This window comes from Helianthus annuus, chromosome 3 (assembly GCF_002127325.2).
Source record: "Helianthus annuus cultivar XRQ/B chromosome 3, HanXRQr2.0-SUNRISE, whole genome shotgun sequence".
Classification (NCBI taxonomy): Eukaryota; Viridiplantae; Streptophyta; class Magnoliopsida; order Asterales; family Asteraceae; genus Helianthus; species Helianthus annuus.
In genome coordinates, this window is record NC_035435.2 from 85,815,988 (window position 1) to 85,837,108 (window position 21,121).

General features: G+C 36.5%; 1 protein-coding gene and 1 long non-coding RNA gene across 4 annotated transcripts; both read right to left on the reverse strand.

Moving 5' to 3' along the window:
• Positions 1 to 1,857: 1,857 nt before the first annotated feature.
• Positions 1,858 to 11,103, reverse strand: LOC110928830. 3 transcript variants are annotated; one of them, XR_002586703.2, is made up of 15 exons: positions 10,960 to 11,103; positions 9,360 to 9,765; positions 9,188 to 9,265; positions 8,804 to 9,047; positions 8,580 to 8,633; positions 7,595 to 7,762; positions 7,264 to 7,514; positions 6,569 to 6,772; positions 6,400 to 6,492; positions 6,198 to 6,305; positions 5,451 to 5,789; positions 2,786 to 2,886; positions 2,303 to 2,386; positions 2,163 to 2,202; positions 1,858 to 2,074 (listed from the first exon to the last, which is right to left on the reverse strand). XR_002586703.2 is itself a non-coding variant. In XM_022171873.2 (14 exons), exons 2-13 carry the CDS (start codon positions 9,744 to 9,746, stop codon positions 2,176 to 2,178), a joined length of 2,037 nt encoding a protein of 678 aa, XP_022027565.1. In that variant the 5' UTR covers positions 9,747 to 9,765; positions 10,960 to 11,103; the 3' UTR covers positions 1,858 to 2,074; positions 2,163 to 2,175. The 3 variants fall into 3 exon arrangements, 1 of the variants encoding a protein (XP_022027565.1); XR_002586704.2 differs by lacking the exon at positions 10,960 to 11,103 and adding an exon at positions 10,615 to 10,848; XM_022171873.2 differs by lacking the exon at positions 2,786 to 2,886.
• A 515-nt stretch (positions 11,104 to 11,618) lies between these two features.
• LOC118490633 lies at positions 11,619 to 13,347 on the reverse strand. The gene is made up of 3 exons (XR_004889661.1): positions 13,243 to 13,347; positions 12,322 to 12,590; positions 11,619 to 12,254 (listed from the first exon to the last, which is right to left on the reverse strand). It is a non-coding gene; the product is annotated as an uncharacterized LOC118490633 (long non-coding RNA).
• Positions 13,348 to 21,121: the final 7,774 nt, after the last annotated feature.

The following is a 21,121-nucleotide window of genomic DNA, read 5'->3' on the forward strand; positions in this document are numbered from 1 at the left end:
CAGATGGTAGAGTAGGGAACAAACCCTAGATGCGATATGAGAAGTGGTGTTCGTTCGGGTTATAATATTGTGTCAAAATGTAGTTTGAGCAGGAAAACAATATTGTGTCAAAATCTATTTATATACCGACACCAATTTTTGATCCATATAAGCTAACCGGTCCGCTCTATCCGAGATAGGAAGCACTTTTAGTTTGAGCAGGAAAACAATATTGTGTCAAAATGTAGCCTAAAAAATGTCGTGTGTGTGGCACCCTATGTATGTTTTACAATAACACTTAACTCATATGTAGTGGTGTACAAATCGGGTTTTCTGAATACCCGGTTTCGGGTATGGAACCGGGTTCGGGTACGATCGGGTTCTACAAAATCGGGTATTGACAATACCCGGGTCGGGTCCGGGTTTTATATAAAAATGTATACCCTATATACCCGGGTTCGGGTAGGGTTCGGGTAGGGTCGGGTATGGATCGGGTCGGGTTCGGGTTTGGATCGGGTGTGCCACGGGTATTCATTTTTTTTTGGATAAATCATAGAAATATAAAATGCAAAATCTTTTTATTTCATAAAACATAGAAATACATGACACCTAAATAATCATTGAACCGGATCGAATACGATGATGAACATAGATAGCTTCGAATAACTTGATCGTCTTCGTTTATTGTTCGTCATCAAAGACCCCTTTTATAGGGTATATAGATACAATGTAAACCAAACAAATGATCATAATACACTTTCTAACGGCTATATAGCTGTTACCAAGGTACAAAACTCGAAAAAACACAAAAACAAAAAAAACGAAAAAACCTGAACAGGGTATTGGGAAACCCAAACCGGGTATTGAAAAAACCCGGTTCTGGGTTCGGGTTTTATAACAGAAATGCATACCCAACCCCTAACCTATGGGTAGGGTCGGGTTCGGGTATAAAAAACCCGGGTTTTATAATACCCGGTTCCGGGTTTTATTTTCGGGTCCGGGTTCGGGTTTTTTGTGCACCACTACCCATATGTTTGATTTTTGATATCATCAAAATAAACACATTTTACAATGGGCTTGTATGTACCAATAACCTTCCTCATTTTTGTTAAAAGTCAATGAACATGTAAACACTTTGCTAATAATAAGATATTTATGTTGTGAAACATGTTCATAGACATAACTTACATACCTTGAAGCTTGAAGTTTGTTTATTTCTTTTTTTCTCCTTTCTGGCAAGTAAAAAAATGTGATCCACCTTAAAGTATGTTTCATTTTAACTTGTAATATGATCGATTTTAACAAAGTAAAAAAATGTGATCCACCTTAAAGTATGTTTCATTTTAACTTGTAATATTATTGATTTTAACAAGTAAAAAAATGTGATCCATCTTAAAGTATGTTTCATTTTTAACTAGTAATATGCTCGATTTAACATCCACTAAAAGTATGCCTCATTTTGACAAATCATACAAACGTCCTCATTGGATTATTTTTCGTCTTGAATACTGGTTCTACTTGATTCATGCACACACCCTCAAACGATTCACATTCCAAGTGAGATTCTTTCTATCTAAAATAAACGAAATAGATGAAAGAGACATGTTCACAGGAGTACCAGGAGCATGGAAAGCAAGAGTGATTATGGATGTATACCACACACCAAATGAGAGAGATAGGGGTAGAAACTGAAAGAGGCATGATACACCAACAATGTAGCTATAGTTTCACTTCTTTCATGTTTCAAGTTTGGGCCTCTCTCCTGATGAATGGTCGGTCCCTATGAATTCAAAGACGCCACATGACCACGTTAGAACGGGTCGTGGATAAACCGGTAAACTTCGGAATACCAGGATCTCATGCTTTCACCATGTTCCATTCGGTTACTAAGTCAAAAGTCTGAAATTAAAAGATAATTGAAACATCCTCTTGACTCTTACATGTAACATTAAATATCCCTACTAGATAACTGCGTTGCAATCAAGATAACTCAACTTCATTAACAAGTTTATTTAGAAGATCTTTTACTAAGACATCTTACAGAAGTTGCAAATTACCCACATGAAGATTGCTTTTCCTGAACCCTTGAAATCACCTGCCCATGATAATAAAAATGTTTAGAAAATTCAAATGAGACTACGTGCATAGCGTAGGAAACGTTTAAATTCATGCAAGCAAAGTACCTTGCGGGTTTTTCTACCTTCTCTTTTTTCTTCCACGAGTCTGCAACATAAATAATCCATGCTCATTAATCATGTGATTGTACAAAAAACATATTAAGCCTTTGAGATTCTAAAAAAGACGAGATCGTAAGAAATCTTACCTGTCTTGAAGGAACATCAGGATTAGATGTAGAGATAGGTTCCGACTGATACGGTACACTCACTGGAACCGAAGTGCCACCAACCTAAAGGACAAACGAAACTATATTAGAAACACTGGTATTAGAATTTTGGTTACGGGTGTGTGTGTGTGTGTGGGGGGGGGGGGGTCTTATCTTTCAACTCCCCTCACCTCCTGTAGGGGAGGTGGAGTTCCTAAAGTCCCTAAACTTTTTTTTTTGTTGAAACAGTTTAACTTAATAAAAATTATTTTAATTAAAAATATAAAATAATTGTTTTTTTAAACAACCAATTATTAGTAAATAAAATTTGCTTTGTTGATATAAATATTGAATAAAAAACTAAAAAAAAATTACTTGCTTTGATGTAAAGATGTGATTGGCTTGGTTTAAATGTGTAATACATATGATATACGAAATTATCAATAATTAACTATAATAAAGTACAAATAAATAAAAACTAACAAGGAGATGCGATGGAGAGAGGCCGCTCGGGTTTTTTTGCCCGGCCCCAAACCACATGGGATGGTGTTACCGAGCTCACCGCAAGGTCCCGAGGGGTAGGCCTGTAAACGAACAAAACGTTCATGAACTGTTTGTGAACTTGTTCGGGGGGGGGGGGGGGGAAGTGCATTCATATTCGTTTGTTTAATAAACGAACGAACATGAACACAATTTTTTGTTTATTTAATTAAACGAACGAACATGGACACACCTTTTGTTCATTTATTTATTTTCGTGAATGTCTGTTTACGACTTTATGTTCGTTCATTTATGTTCGTGTTCGTTTATGTGGCATAAGTAGTTATTTTTATATAAATATTAAACATAAAAGGAATTTTCTAAGTACTTATATGAATATAGCTAATTGCTAATTGGGCTTTCTAGTAATAAATGGGTTTTTGTATGGAATTTATCGTAATTAATCACTAATTTATACAAAAATTACTTTATGTTCATTTGTGTTTGTTCAATTATGTCTATTTGTGTTGTTTATCGTTTGTTAAATTATGTTCATTTAAGTTTGTTTGTTTATGTTCCCTTAGGTTCTAAACGAACAAACATAGACGAACACGAACAAAAAAATGTGTTCGATTATATGTTCGTGTTCGGTTTAAAGTTAAATGAACAAACACAAACATGCCTTTGTTTGTTTCGTTTGGTTCATTTACAAGCCTACCCGAGGGTCAAGGGAGTTCCAATCCGTACACCATAATATCGTAAAAAACCACCATACTTTCTTACTTTTTAGAGTTAACTGCCTGGCTTGGTTTAAAAAAGCGGGAAGCGCACAAAAGCGATGAGGCCTAAAACCGATTTTTAAAAAGCGAAGCGCAAAAGCGGTGAGCTTTTCGTACGCAAAGTGATTATATAATTTATTTTATATATCCCATAAGTGTTTAGCATCTACTACCTGATTTAGCTATAATTAAGCTTTATATATGTTTTAAAATGAAAAAAACATAAATATACAACATAAAAAGCCTGGTGTACAACACTCAGAAGCATAGAAACACCCCGTGTACAAAAAGCGCGCGCCTTATGTCGATTTTCACCCTAAAAAGCGCGCCTCAGCTGCGCTTCTTGTACACCCTGCGCCTTATGTCACACAAGGCGATCTACTTTGCGCCTAGGTGCGCTTCGCGCTTTTTTAAACCAAGATGCCTGGTTGGTCCCTATGGTTTGCGAAAATTGCAGACTTGGTCCTAGTGGTTCACTAATTACACACTTGGTCCCGGTGATTGTAATTTTTGCACTCGTGTGGTCCCAATCACTGACATCTGTTAAGTTTTCCAGTTAAGTCTATGTTAAATGACCAAAATACCCTTACTTATTAACAAAACCCACCAAATTATATAAGTTTTCAGTCTCTTCTCAAACAAGCATCACAACCACTTAACACCCACCACCACCATCTCACCTCCACCGCCGATCACCCACCACCACCGTCTCACCTCCGCCACTTCTCACCTCCACCCTCGAACACCAAAACATCCACCAACACTGAAACCCACCAACGAACACCTCCACCACCGAGCAGGCTGCAGGCCACCACCACCGTCGATAACCACCACTGACCACACTAGCCTCCGTCGCCCTTGCTGCTTCACACCGCCACAAGAATCGCCCTCTACCGGAGGACGCCACCGAAAAAACGGATTTGCCGGCTCCGACGATTCACGATTCACCACCATCAAGATTCACCAAGATTCACGATTCACCTCGTCGCCCTTGCTCTGCTTCACACCATCCGATCTATTGTCAGATTTGAATATTCATCGTCGGAGACCTTTTGAAACATTTGCAGGCGTGAAGCCGAGGTTGCAGCTGGCTTTTGACATTCTTTTAGGCATTTAACATTCTTAAAATTTGTAAGAGTTTATGGAATTTAAAAAGGCTTTTTGTTTGTGGATTTTTGATTTTGTGGCTGGAGTTTGGTCTGAAAATGAGAAGGTGGGTGGAGGTTGATAGGTGATGGTAAGTGGAGTTTGGTGGGTGGAGTTTGTTTTTTAATAAGTAAGGGTATTTTGGTCATTTAACATAGACTTAGCTGGAAAACTTAACACATGTTAGTGATAGGGACCACACAAGTGCAAAAATTACAACCACTGGGACCAAGTGTGTAATTAGTGAACCCTTAGGATCAGGTCTGCAATTTTCGCAAACCACAGGGACCAACCAGGCATTTAACTCTACTTTTTATGAAAAAATGTCCCTCCAACTAGTAAAATCTATATGGAAAAATCACTAAATTAATTATTGTATAACAAAGTCCTTCAACTTTTTCTAAAATGTACATACTTTTGATTCTTTTATGAACAATGACTTGTTAACCCTTTAATTAGTTAAAATGTGACTTTTTCTTAGCAAACATGTTGAATATCACTTCATCAAACTTTGATCAATTTAAAAGTTAACAAATCGTTATACTAAAAATATTCACAAGTATGTGCATTTTCGACCACTTTACAACTTTGATTTAAAATTTTATTTTAGTGATTTATACATGTATATTTTTACAAGCTGATATCATAATAAGATAGTATATTGGTTTTGTATAGCATTAATCCTAAAACTTTATACTAACGTTCCAAAACTGATATATATTTGAGAAGAATCACAAACTTACTTCATTATTAAAATTTGTCCCAGGGGAAGCCTTTTGCATGTTAGCCATCATCGACATCATGGCAGACATCTGAGCGGCCATCTGTGAGCACGTTTCCTCCACCGATGCGAGTTTCTGCTTCATTTCAACAACCTCTGCATTCTTCTCACTAACCATCCTTAAAGCCTCCGCCCGAGTAGGAATTTCAGACCCAAAATGAGAAGGGGCAGCGTTTAATCCGAGTAGGGACGCAGAGCCTTTTCTATCAACTCCCATTACACGATCGTACGCGTCATCTTGAGGTTCGTTTTTGTTGATCGTTGATTGTTCCTTGTTGGTTTCCGTTTCACAAAGTTGAGACTGCAATGAAGATTTAAGTGATGAGAAGACACATCATAGAACATAAACAGTTTACACAGATAGTCCCTGTGGTTTTTCAAAATTTTGGATTTAGTCCCTAGCTTTCCAAAAGTACATGGATGGTCCTGGTGGTTTGCACTTTATAACGCATTTAGTCCTCAACTTTTTCCAAAAGTACATGGATGGTCCCTGTGGTTTGCACTTGATAACGCATTTAGTCCCTAACTTGGACCTCTTGAAACCTTTAGATTTGTTGGCAGGGGACTAAATGCGTTACAAAGTGCAAACCACAGGGACCATCCGTGAACTTTTGGAAAGTTAGGGACCAAATCAAAAATTTTGGAAAACCACAGGGACTATCCATGTACTTTAGTTTTATTTGCATAAAATGACAGTTAAGGCTCATACAATTACAGCAGCTGTTTCTTCATTCACGGGCTGACCATTTTTGCGCGTTCGGGTCAATATAAATAGTTCCGCTTTTGAGGGTTCCTTCCCGTCAGGACGTTTTGCTTTCTGTCCAGGTTAAACAGAACAATTCATCTGTGATCCGTCATTCTGCTGGTGCGTGTATAAAAAAATTGTTAACAGAGTAACAAGTATAATGTACCTCCTCTTCACGTATTCTTGCAAAGCTTTTTTTGCCAGAGGTGTGGTTGAACTTTTGCCTTGCGCGGTTGGCTTTATTTTTGGCACTAATACGCTGCAATATTATAAAAATATACATCACTAACAATCAAATTCCAATTTCAAAAACGAAAACTCAACTGAAAACAAACCTGCCATTTTTCAGAGCTCCACTGAGAAACAAGAACCGCCCACTGATCGGGAAGGACCCTCTCATCACGGTCAGCAAGCCGCTCCTCATCAGTCGTGTGAGTATCGTAATGTGTAGCCTTAAGAAGGGACTTGAAATTTCTCCATTTAGTTCCAAGCGACTTCACCACCCAACTTCGACTACACGGGTCAATATCAAACTTTGTCTGTTGCGTATACAATAAATACATTATGTAATTTAACAAAGAGTAAGGTTTGTCTAGTTTTGCGATTTCATCTAAAGGTGTGTTTTTCTGAATCTGGATCCCAAAGGTTTGAAATCTTGCCATTTTCATCCGGCTCGTTAACTCCATCCACTTTTCTCTGTTAAGTCGGGTGTTTTCGTCTTTTTTGTTAACTTAAAGGACAATTCGGTCTTTTTCACTTAAGGACTCACTTGTACAGTATGCTAAATGCTTGTACATAAAGTGAAAAAGATTGAATTGCCCTTCAAGTTAACAAAAAAGGCGAAAAAAACCGACTTAAGGGAGAAAAATGGATGGAGTTAACAAGCCGGATGAAAATGGCTAGATTTCAAACCTTTTGGATCCGGATGCGGAAAAACAAACCTTTGGATGAAAGTCGCAATACTGGCCAAACCTCAGGGACGAAAATGGCATTTTACTCTATAACATATAAAAATTGATTCTCCAAATACCAGAACTTTCTGCCACATGTTCTCCTTGTTCTCTTCGGGGACTTTGCTCCAACTAGAATAAGTAAGCGGAGCCAAGTTCCCGTCACGTGCGGTGAGGCCTAAGAAGCTGGTTAATAGGGATGCCTCACGACCTACAGGCTGCCCCAGATCGTTGGTGATGATTTTTACCCGTCCAGCTGTAGTTAATAATTTAAGGCAACGTGTGGGCCCTCGACCTCGACCTTGGCGCTTCTTTTGAACATTTGTTGCATCTGTTTTTGGCCGGTTATCGTTTAACCAAGTCAGATATATGTTTTAAAACTAAGGTGGTAGGTTAATGAGGAGTACGTACCAGTGGCAGGCTCATCCTGTTCTGAGGAAGACTCTGGTTGACTTAAGCTCTGCTGGGGTTGACCAGCCAGTGTGTTTAGCATGGGGTGATGTTCTGCTACTTGGTTAGAACCAGCATCTTTTTGCTGCAGGCAGGAAGCAATACTGGCAAGTGGACCCAATGGGTAGTCTGTAGAAGAGCATCGCATTTAAATGTATTTCATCAGATTAAAAAAAAAACATACAAACTGAAATAACATGCACGTAGAAGGAAGCGGTTACAAACCTTACTATTTTAAAAGATTAAAACACATTTACGTTCATCAATCTGCTACTTTAATGTAAGGGACTTTCTTAGCACTTAGTAGGCAAAAGCACTATGCAGTTAATGCGGTAAAAAATCGGATATCGGTCAAGGACCGATATTTGAAATATAGGTTATCGCGGTCGGATATGGTAATTTTAATATCATGCAGAATTTATATATCTATATCAATCTAACACTACAATTCAGTACACTCTCCTACCATTAACAAATTAACCTTTTGCAACTTGCAAAACACTAACAATTGTAGCAAGTAGGAACTGATTAAGAATTAAAACACTGACATTTAACATTAGCAATTAACAATTAAGACTTAAAACACTTATAGCAGCAATGAGAAGAAAGACGAATGGTAGAACTAAGAAGAAAGATACCGATATCGAGAAAATCGTGATATATCGGTCAGATATCAGTCAATATCACCGATAATATCAGCATTGATATTTGACACCGATACTTTACCTGAGGACCGACATATCACCGATATTAACTGCATACCAAAAGCATTTCTATGTATGTACGGTTGCCATTTTATACAGGGGCGGGAGCATATATATATTATTGTATTTTAGGTGATAAGTTTGTCAATTTGGACATGCTGCGTCAGTATTTGCATCTTCATATTATGGTGCATGATGTTCAGTGGCACTCAACCGAGGCCTATGGTTTGGCAGAAACTTACCAGAAACATGAGTAACGGGGCTTCCAGAATGTTCCTCATTATGCATGCTAGGTTCTGTTGAAAGTTGCATGTGTTACTATCCATCATAAAAGAATAATAGTAACAATAATCATAATAAAAAAAACTAATTAGTGCACAAAGTTGCTAAAAATGAGTAGCACGAGTTACGAATGCTTATCTTAAAGGATTACAGGCAATGAGAATGAAAAAAGTTAGGCCCCTACCAACAACAGATGTCGATTGTTCGGTGTGCAATCCCGCTGCTATCCAGTGCTTCATGAAGAATGTCTTGACCCGATTCATGAGCTCCAAAATGTAATCACCCTTCTTATTATATTTGATACAATTATACCAAATATATTGTACATCCTTGAACACATCTACTGAATTCATGTACTTACGACCATTCTTAAGATTGTTGTATATTGTACCAAAATCCATAGGTGTCTTGATAACATCAAAGTAATCCTGGTTCAAGCTCAACCAAATTCACAATTGTAAATCATTATATGATACAAAAAACGAAAATACAATTGTTTAAGTAAAGGCATAGTGTGTAGAGAGAATAAAATTAAAAATGCTAAATTACACTTAGATAATAAACTTACAGGTATATCAAGTTCAACGGGATCTACAGGTCTGTTAAATGGATCCGCTGCATCCAAATTCATCGTCGTTATAATTACCTAAGGTAAAAAAATGGTAACTTTAAGTGTAAAACGCATAATTTTTACAAAAATGTTCAATGTACATTATACATATGAATATCATGAGCCATACTGTTAATGCGGCATTTAATTCCTGCTCCTTGTATTCAATGTTTTGATTTAGTGGGCTTTTATTTCCCTCAAGAGGTTGCACTGTCGGTCCACTGCTGACTGGAGTATCAATATCAACCAAGCTCCTTGACAGGTTAGCTAGGCCGCCCGGTTCCTGAGAGATTTCTTTAATAATCGAAACAATCATCTCACGTAATGCAGTTGGGTATTTTTCAAGTGAGGTGGCATTTTCATTTGTTCTCTCATTAGATAAAGATTTATCAACAGGTGGGGCGCTCATGTTAGTTTCAGGTTCTCCTGCTTCATCATTCATCACATCATTAAGAAGTTTATTTTTCCTCGCGGTTGTTTTACGTTTCTGCCCCCCAATTGCACGTTTTCGCTTCATTGTTATATGTCTTGCGATTCTGAATAAGCCAAAATTTTCATTAGCTCGTGACATAGACAAGATCAGGCTAATGTTATTCCGTTTTTCTTATTCAAATAGTAACTTACAACAGGGGAGGCTAAATGAATATCATAAGCATGATAAACATATCATATAAGATAATATGTAGCTAATTTGTTTCAAAACCATATCAATAGGGCTACAAACGAACCAAACAAACACGAACAAGACCTTGTCCGTGTTCGTTTGTTAAGAAATATGTGTGTTCACAAACTATTTATAAACACTTACCGAATGAGATTTTATGTTCGTGTTTGTTTGTTAAGGAAACGAACTTGTTCGTGTTCGTTTGTGTTTGTTTGTTAATTTTAGGCAACGAACGAAAACAAACGATGAACACAAATGAACACAAACTAATGTTAATGAACATAAATGGAAACAAATGAACACAAACAGGCATTCATGAACAGAATATATAATACATTGTCACTTATTAAATATTTTATTTGTCGGAATTTTGAATTATTTAAATAAATTATAAAAAATAAAAACACTAATGAACAATCGAACACAAACAAACACGTTATCGAACGTTCACGAACATAAACAAACGAACGTGACCTCTGTTCATGTCCGTTCATTTAACTAAACGAACGGAATTTTTTGTTCGTGATCGTTTGTTTAATAAATGAACGAACACAAACGAACTTCCCGCCGAACGGTTCACGAACTGTTCGCCGAACGTTTGGTTCCCCCTACATATCAAGCTGATAACTTATAGCTTGCAAACTAGATTACTATTACTCTTTAGCAATCGATCAGTTGCAATGAACACTAACAAGAATAAATGCAACTAAGGCACACATACATGATACACTGAGCCTCAATCTGTGTCAACAAAATCAATCATCATGACAGTTCCTCAAGAGGCCTGCAGGAGGTCACAGGCATCGGTTCTGAAACCGAAAATCACATGACTACACTATATCAAAAATCGTCTAAGCTACCGGACAAACAGTCATCAAAATTCAAAAGATAATCATACTCCTAACACAATTAAAACTGATTCCAGCTCGTCACAATTTAATGCAGCAACCAATCACAAACGCTGAATTGTCTCAGCGATCGTAAACAATCTACCAGTGATTCATGATGTAAATGATAAACCCTAGGCGAATCGAAGCGTACAAGTAAAGGAGTGAAGTGTATATACCTGTGCTAGGGTTTTCACGGCGACTTCAGGAAGATGTCAAGAAATGAATAAAAGTAGGTATCGTCAATAATAATAATGGAGTGCTTTTCGCTACACCCCTTTCAATTGTCCACCTTTGCTGACGCCTATCAGACTACACGGAGTGGGCGATTTTTAACTGAACCGGTTTTTTTTTTATTGAAAAAAAGACAGTTTTTTTAAATAACCGGTTCGATTAAAAAAAACCGGTTTTATATGGTGGGAACCCAAACTGGTCTACTCGATTCGGTTCGGTTAAAAACCAGTTTTGGCAAAAAAACGGTTTTTTATCCGGTTAACCGGTTAGAAAGATCAAACATACTAACCTATATACAAACTGGTGGTTCGGTTCGGATAGAAACCGGTTATTAAAAAATCGATTAAAAAACGGTTTCAGTTTTCTTTTCAGTTTCAATTCTAAAACCGGTTTTTTGTACACCTCTACAAAGTCACGTCAGCACGTGTGAGAAAAATTAGGCTTCGTGATTGTAATGACCATAGAGTCAATAATCGGCTACTTTGTACATAACAGTGAGGTGGTGTTTGTTTTTCCAGACAAAAACTGTCTACAGTCTGATTTCAGCTGATTTTATATCTGCAACTGAAGATATGATCTAAAGGTCTGCAAGCTGAAAATATAATACTGTTTGTTTTATAAACTGGATATCGTCTGTATAAGCTGAAAATTATTTAACTATCATACTTATCATAGTTGATAAAAGTCATTTAACATTCAAGTTACATAAAAAAACCATAATAGCACCAAGTATCAATAACCTAAAAAATAGTAAAATAAACTCAAAGTACATTGTTTTGCATTAATTCTTGTGCTATTTGATCTCGAAGTTGACTCATAAATTCACGGTCCGCTGAACTTCCATGTCGTGGTACTTCTTCTTCTCTATTTTCACCACCATCTTGTACATGTTCATCTCCATCTTGAAGGTGTACATTTGGGTGATCATATTCATCAAAAAGATCATCGCTTAAACCCTCTTTCCGTATAAAATTATGAAGCGCAAAACATGCAACGGTAATAGTTCATTGCGTAACCAACGAAAAGGGAGCCATTTTCTTTAATATTGGAAAACGTGCTTTTAATACACCGTACGCACGTTCAATAACATTTCTAAGCTTTGCATGTGCGTGGTTGAATTTTTCCTTGTCGTTTAATGCACGATTTCGACGGAAATCTCCAAGCCAATACCTCACATTTCTATATGGTGCCATAAAGCCTCGAGTGTGTGCATAAGCAGCATCACATAGATAATATTTATCTGAAAAAACAATTCAATCTTCAAACTATATAATATAAAAAATAAAGTTGGAATCATAGATATATACCCGGAGGAGGAAATGGAAATGGTGCATTTGCATTTGTTAAAGATTCGGACAATATTCTAGAATCATGTGCCACTCCTTCCCATCCGGCCACGAGAAATGTAAACATCAAATCCAAACTCTTCCTTAAGTTTCGCTCCTACCCTACCCCAAAACTCTCTACGCAAGCTTTGTCCATTTCTACCTACTCTCCCTATTTCTTCAAGACATGTTTCTAACATGCATTTGATAGCCTCATGCGTCCATTGTTGTCGACCATCATTAGTTTCCATCTAACATTCAATCACAAACAACATACAATCGCAGACATAAAAAACGCAGCCATACTTTACAAAAAACGCAGCCATAAATTACAAAAAAACACAGCCATAATTACAAAAAAAAAAAAAAAAAAAACGCAACCATAACTAACAAAAAACGCAACCATAATTTAGTCAAGCAAGTCGACACAAAAGAGGTATGCCATGCCTTTTATTTGGTTCTATAATAAGTTGTTCTATAATAAGCTGGATGTAATGAAAATAATAGATCCCTTGATGTTCTCAGGTACTTTTATGCCTATATTATTTTCATTACTTGTTTAGAGTTCTGATTCAAGCATGTATTGTTTGATACTCCATTTTCTTCAAATGATACTATTTATAATCTTATACATGTACAAGGAAAAGGAAGTTTGAATGGCGAACATACAGCACCAAACTATCAAACTGTGAACTATACAAAAACGATTCAAACGGAAACTGAAAAGCTCTGCCCATCTGATTGATCTGAACATGTAGAAATAAGGGAAACAAGTATGTACTGTACAAATACGATTCAAACCGAAACCCTAACCCTAGAAAACGATTCAAACCGAAACCCTAACCCTAGAAAACCGCAAACAATTGGAACAAATTAAACGATTCGATAGATGATAAGACGAACCGGTGGAAGTTCGATCGGTGATGGTGGGAGGCGGCGATCTGTGGCGGCGGGAGGAGAAGTGAAGGAGTCTTTTGGGAGCGTGATATGTGAAGATCTGATGGTTTGTGAAGATATTAGATATGTGCTTTTTTTAAAGCTAAAAAAAGCCCTTTTCAGATCTTCTTTAAAAAAAAAAAAACAGTCTTTAAGCCCTTATGTCTGGCCGCCTGCAGACATAAGCTCCTTGAAGACATTTTAAGCAAAAACAAACGGCCCCTTAATGTTTTTCGTTTCTGCATCTTTGGCATCAAAAGCGATTCCTCTATTTTGGGCATGCAACCCTTATCAGGAACTCTACCGCCTTAATCTGATCTAGACATTACTCTTGATATATCCTAGTTTGAGCGTATTCTCATCAACGTTAGGACTTGTGTTTAACACTTGATTCCTGATTCTCTAGAACAACCTGATCTTAAGATTCAATTTTCTAGTATTATTACTGAATCCAATCGATATCGGTTACGCCTATGAAAAACCCTATACACTATCCTACACGAACGGTTTCCTCCAAATTTCGGGACGGAATTCCCAAAAGTAGGGGAGACTGTAACATCTACCCAAAACGAGTCTCAGAAAAACTTAAGTCATTTTGCAAACCGGATCCTAAACGAATTAAATAAAAATGAGAAAACTTTATTAATTATTATTCAAAAAATAATACGCGTAACATTAAATATATATATGGGTTTAGTATATTGATTTTATAAATAATATATATTAGTATCGGTTAGTCCCATTGGAAATTGTATACTAATAATAGATAAACTCAATGAATAGTAGATTTGTTTTATTAATTTTTTTTATTTTTATGTGTTATTTAGTGGTTTTTTACATGTGTTATGTGGTTTGGGATGACAATCAAACCCGAACCCGCTGGGTAAACCCGAAACCCGCCACATTTGGGACGGGTTTGGGGTCGGTTAATCGGGTTTGGGACGGGTTTGGTAATAGTTTTTATGTATTTCGCGGTCTTGGGATTTAGTGATATACCCGTTTACCCGACCCAATTACCCGATAATGTGTACCCGTTTACCCGATTTTATACCTGATATAATTCCTTTTATATTATTAAATATGTATATATACGATACATCCATTTTTTACACATATAGGTATTCTATTCCGTATACATTGTAATTATTTGATATATATTTTTATAATGACAATATAAAATGTAACCGGTTAGTAGTTACCCGATAGATACCCAATGGGTTTTGAGATGGGTATACCCAACGAGTAATCTTTTTAAATTAACGGGTTTAGCCGAAACCCGCGAGTATACCCGATACCCGATGGGTATTTACCCGCTAGAAACCCGATGGGTTTTGGGACGAGTTTGGGACAAGCTTATCTAACCGGGTTTGGGATTATCTAAACTCGTCCCAAACCCGTCCCAAACCCGCCCCATTGCCATACCTATATGTGGTTCTTTTATATATCTTATGTAACTTGCGTTTGTTTTTTATCGATGTAATTCACGTACTAGTATTTTTTGATCATATCAAGATTTTTTCTCTATGGGTTGCTGTAACGAGTGTAGGTGACGTAACAAAACAAAACAATACCGATCAAATTCCCGCCGTGTTGATATATTTTTGGTCATATCATGATTTTTTTTCTCTATTGGTTGCTATAACGAGTGTCAGTACCGTAATTAAACGAACTGATACCCACCCACCGCGCAACGCGCGGATTTAATAACACTAGTTAGTTTCAATGATAAGCTTGTAATATTTGCCATAAGGAATAGGTTGGTGAACAATGGGCTATATATGAGAGAACTTGAGGGCCGTTGCACTTGAAAGAAAGAAAGAAAATGTACGGCTAAAACTAGTCTCTTAACTTCCTTAAGATAGATATATTTAATCTCTTAGTTTGTAAGATAGAATATTACAATTCCATTAACAAAATTCAAATCAGTGTTTGATTATACATTATACATTATACAATAAAAATTTAAAACGGAATGAACAGTATCATTCCAAATTTTTTTTTTATTTTTTTTTATTATGTGATTTTTTATATATCGAGCATTACCTTATATTCATTTATTAGACTATGAGGTATGGGGCGAGGGTTGAGGCGTGGTTTGGGTACAAATGCCCAAGTCACCACCCCGGGTGGGTTTGGGTTTCGACGTGGCCCCTTAGGCGGGAGTTTCAGCCCGGGCGTTGGGCATGCCTAGCGGTCCTCCGTGGCCGGCTCTCATTGGCTGGGTTGGCTAGGCCATAGCGGCTAGGTTTAAATTTTAAAAAATAATCGTTTGGCTTTGGGTACAAATGCCCAAGTCACCACCCCGGGTGGGTTTGGGTTTCGGCGTGGCCTATTGGGCGAGAGTTTCAGCCCGGGCGTTGGGCATGCCTAGCGGTCCTCCGTGGCCGGCTCTCATTGGCTGGGTTGGCTAGGCCATAGCGGCTAGGTTTAAATTTTAAAAAATAACCGTTTGGCTTGGCCAAACGGTTCACCCAAGTCACTATAAACCCCCCCAACCCCACCGCCTGTCCACATCGCTACCCTAACCCTTCACTCCACCTACCCGAACCCGCTAGCCACACTTGATACCGGCACAACGCGATGAAGGGCCGCCAACCCGGTGAGACCCGTTACTGGCCGGAAGCTTTCGCTAGCTACCGGCACAACGTGGGGAACGACCGGCACAATTTAAACACGTGCCAACACAAGTGGCGCGAGCTACGACCGAAGCTCGACCGTTTTAAAGCCTGCTACGATAGCGTCCCGGGTGGTGATATAAGTCACGAAAACCGGGTGGCGGTGGCCAACATCGAGTTCCGGGGCAAGGAGCGGAAGCCGTTTGACAAGCTCGCCCTGTTCGAAATCTACCTAACGCTTTAGGCTTTTTTATTCTTAACCGACCCAACACGTCACTCACCAGCGGGAAGGCTCAAAGTCCACGTGTCAACCCATGCCCCAAACATGAATCCTGTAATTTTTACAGTGATTAAGTGGTGAAACAAGAGTTAGGGTCTATGTTCAGTCTTTGAAAAAAATGAAACAGTTAAAAGAAAAGTTGCAGGATGATGTCGGTCGAAAACATCAATGCCTTGCACGCAACGCGCGTCATTGAAAAACACTAGTTTAAGAAAAATAATACACTTTATGAAAGTTATTTTTATAACACTAGTTATACAATAAAACAAGTAACAAAGTTAAAAGTAATTGTTAAATAGAGAGTTGATTCACTATACTTTAATTGAGACATTTCATTACTAACTAATCAAGAATTAATCCCAATTTATGGCACAATTTACACCATTAAAGTATACATGAACATGAAAGGATTTGTGAACAATTTGTTAATCTTAAACTACAAGATTGATATCAAACAAATTCTCTAACATTTCCACAACATTTCCTAGCTTCTAATCTTTTCCACAATCATCCATATCTGCGAGCTCAAGTGAAGAACAATATTAGGGCTCGAAACTTCATCTCTTGATTTCTCCTTCAATTCTCAACAAATTAGGTAATTTTTGAGCCTATTCTATTTAATTTATTATACTCTTCAAAACCCCACTATCATTTCAATCAAATCCAAATTTAGAATATTGTGATCTAAATTTAGAATATTGTGATCCTAGGGTTCTTGAACACTTGAATTTGGGGCTTTTCAATTTAGATTGTGTTTTGATGATATTGGATATGCTAAAATAGATTATGTAATTTTTGAGAGTTATTAGATTTTGTTTGGATTTATTTGTTAATTTATTTAGTCTAGTAAATTCATGCAAAAAAAAAAATACAAGGTAATCAAGATATCATATCCTCAACTTTGAATTCTGATTTTTCAACATATAATTTGAATGTGGCATTTTCATAACCATTGATATATTTAATTTGGTAATTGTTCATAATATGTAGGTAATAGAAATTGTAAAACTAGATATATTACTTTTATAAAATGACTAATCTATTTGATACAAAAACGAATGTTGTGGCTAAAATAGTAAATCCATTTGAATTGTTATAATTTTCTGGTGGAAGGAATTTATTTGTTGGACTACTTAGAATTAGCCTAGAATTAGTAGTCACCAAAATTATAATAATATTTACTTATATATTATGCTAATATTTCTCTATAATATTGTTAGTTAAGAAACTCATATATACTTATGTATGGATTCATAAATGTAATTGGATAATTATTGCTTAGGAATTTGTATAGGTAGTTCAATTGGTTTTGTTTAAAAATTATATAAAGGAATTTAAGACCTAAAAAATATATTTAATTTCTAAATTACTACTCATTGAAATATTAAATTCTAATCAAAGCTTCATTTATATATATATATATATATATATATATAGGGAAAGATAAATCGAAAACCCATGTGAGTTGAGAAAACCCAAATAAACCCTATGTAACATTTTTATTTTTTTCTAAAAAAAATAGGGAATGTAATATAAATGTACACGGACCTATTTATGAAAAAAATGTAAAAAACGCTTACTAGTTTTTTTTTTAAAAAAATGTTGAAAATTTGTATGTTACATTTTTTTGGGCATAGATATTATGTAACCTGAAATTTGTAACATTTTTTTAAAAAAAAAACTACTCGGTGTTTTTTTGTGTTTCTTTTTTAAAAATGTTCAAATATATGTATATTACATTTCCTATTTTTTTTAAATGTTTCTTGAGTTTACATGGGTTTTTACAAAGGTTTTCTAAGTTTTCTCAACTCAAGTGGGTTTTCGATTTATCCTTCCCCTATATATATATATATATATATATATATATATATATATATATATATATATATATTATATATATGGGGGCTGCTAGAATGAGAACCACCCCGAGTTGTAAGAACCGCGAGAACTACACCCCACGGAGCGCCGTTCGCCATGATTTTTTTTTACAAGTAGATGTGTGTATTATAAACACAGCCGTAAAAAATCATGGCGAACGGCGCTCCGTGGGGTGTAGTTTTTTACACCACAAGTTTGGTGTTTTTTAATTTTTTTTCTTTTTTCTTTTTTTTTTCACCAAACTTGTGGTGTAAAAAACTACACCCCACGGAGCGCCGTTCGCCATGATTTTTTACGGCTGTGTTTATAATATACACATCTACTTGTAAAAAAAAAATCATGGCGAACGGCGCTCCGTGGGGTGTAGTTCTCGCGGTTCTTACAACTCGAGGTGGTTCTCATTCTAGCGGCTCCCTATTATTTATATATATATATATATATGACCTACCTTAATGCGTATTTATGTCCTACCTTAATGTATATATATTTTCCTAGACATGTTTTGGACTTTTATAATTTCAATTAGGAGGTAGTATATTTAATTAGTAGCATTGCTACAAATTCATTATTTCTAAAGTTCAAGACTTACAAATGTAATAATTTAATTCATGTTATTAATCCTTGGAATAAGAATACTAATCAAAGTTTCTTTTATATATATAAAATTCATTATATTTGTATAAATATTATAGGAGAAAGAAATTTTACATATAATATATTTTTTTATATACAAAAATTCCCAAAATTAAGAACCCAGATCACTAGACCCATATTTTCATTCCGTTTATTTAGAACATATGATATATCTATTTTAGGGTGATTTGGTCATTTGTTTTACCTCGTGTACTCGTACGGTAATTCTCGTGTTATTATGTGAACGTCTTATATGTATTCTATTATTCTATATGCTATCTGATATCAAGTCTATTACATGCTATTGTGTCTAATGGATCCACGACTGACTAGGTTCCCCATGGCCATGTGTTGTAGCCTAATATTGCCAACAGTATTAGACTCGCTCTTCGGAGCTTGAGACTAATGAACGCTATTGTCTTGAGTCTTATATTTAATTGGTTTGTGTGATTAATTGATTGTGTGTTCTTGTTTGGTATATTTGGATATAAGGATATGTTGACTATATCGTTGATATGAGACCATTTTCATACTAACCTTGAGGTGCATGTGAAAAATATTTCTTTTAAGAAAAATATAAAACTATTTTCTATAAAATTAGGAAATTGCTCACCAACATATTTGTTGACCCATTCTATTGTGATGCAGGTTTTCAAAGTCGATAAACAAGTGATGAGGACACGTAGCATGGGCCTTAGGAAATTAAACTGAAATCTAATGATATGTCTGTTTTTGAACAATGTATGAATAATTTTGATTATTAAATGTTATGTGACAATTTAAGTGGACATACTTTAAATATCGTGACAATGATTAGTTGTCAAGAGCTATGGGTAATCATCATGCCCCGTACCATTCCGTTGCGGGTCGGGGTGTGATACCGAGATTGAGGGGCCTAGATGGAGAGATTTGGGATCCACTACCGCCACTACCAGAGGAGGAGGATGTATACATGGTCCACGAACCAGTACTCGTTGAGGGAGAATTCTTGGGACCACCACCGGATCACCAACACACCATCACCAGTACCAACACTAGCACGAGCATCATGCTCACCAGGATTGGTCACCTTGCATCCCATCATACCCAGAGTTCTACCAGTAGTTTCAGCAGATGCAGGCGAACCAGAACACTATGCGGGATGAGATGCATGCAGGGTTGTCGTAAATCTTCGGCAACCTCTACAACGCCTTCCTTAACTATTTTGCCACCTTCCATAGTTTCCGTTTAGCAACCCGGGTGGTGAGGATGGGCCACCCATATATAATGCGGCGGGTTCATCTGGAACTCGTCACGATGACGATGAGGATTTGTAGGAGGCGAGGGTGTGTCGTTCGTTGCAGCTGGTGTCTTTATTTCCATAGTTTATTTTGTTTCTTTTGGGGTTTTCAATATTGTTTTTTCTTTAAACCGCTTGGATATGTATTGTGTTTTCAAAACATTTTGCTACTTCATGTTTTATTTTATTTTTAGCTAATGGATAGGGCTATTATTTAACTAATCTTTTGATCGGTTGTGTTTCTTTGTGTTTTGGTTAGTATGACATGTTTTGTAGGAATATGGGGACGCACGCCGAGTTGGGAAGAATGATATCTAAGTCCATGAATCTTCTCCAAGTCTTCTTCAACTCGAGGGGAGTATCATTCTCCTTTTTCACACTATAGTTTAGCTATTAATAAATGCTTAACTAATTTGTGTTTCACATTGAAGACAATGTGATGTTCAAGTGTGGGGAGGGGTTTTAACATGGTTAACTTTGTTTGTCCTCGATTTAAAAAAAAAACTAATATGTGACAAAAAACGGTTAGTTGTTGTTTTTAGAAAGCATCAGATACGATTAAAACTGGCAAGCCAAATCAATTTTGAAAAACATAACTATAAGCGTGACAAACAAATGAATGACTCGCATGCTAAATTTTTACATTTGCACCCATTCCTTCCAATTACATGAGCATATTTTTGAGCCTTTCATTCTTGACATGCTTGTTGTTTTTCGGAACATGAGCTGTGTAAAACAACTGTAAATTTTGAAATTCGAACTAATCGTGTAGTGGAGATAAGATTTTTGATACCCATCATGAGCGTAGGGTTAGAGATAAGAACATGGACCTTTTACCCTCTTGATTTGACTGTTGTCAAATTCTTTTATAACAAACAACCCTGCATTTACTCTTTCATCATTATAATTGCAGAACTTCAAGAGATCAAGGTCAGGTCTCTCTCTCCGTTCTCCTTACTTTTCAACTTTTGCTATTTCGGTGAACTATGTCTTCCAAGAAGAACCTTCGGACCTCCAATGTCCTAGAATTCATCGACCATAAGATCCTTGCTCCTTCCGCAGAGGAACTCTGCACTTTTGATGACCAATGCATTGGGCATCTGGTTACCTCTGAAATCATCCCGAAAAATACCGTCATCCATCTTTTCGATCCCACAACCA

Bases quoted from the DNA above. Each gene is read 5' to 3' on its own strand.
- LOC110928830 (XM_022171873.2), bottom strand. From the start codon at position 9,746: ATGAAGCGAAAACGTGCAATTGGGGGGCAGAAACGTAAAACAACCGCG. The intron at 9,048-9,187 runs GTAAGTTTATTA...AGCTTGAACCAG, and splicing joins CCGTTGAACTTGATATACCT to GATTACTTTGATGTTATCAA. The intron at 7,763-8,579 runs GTAAGTTTCTGC...GCTCTTCTACAG, and splicing joins CCCCGTTACTCATGTTTCTG to ACTACCCATTGGGTCCACTT.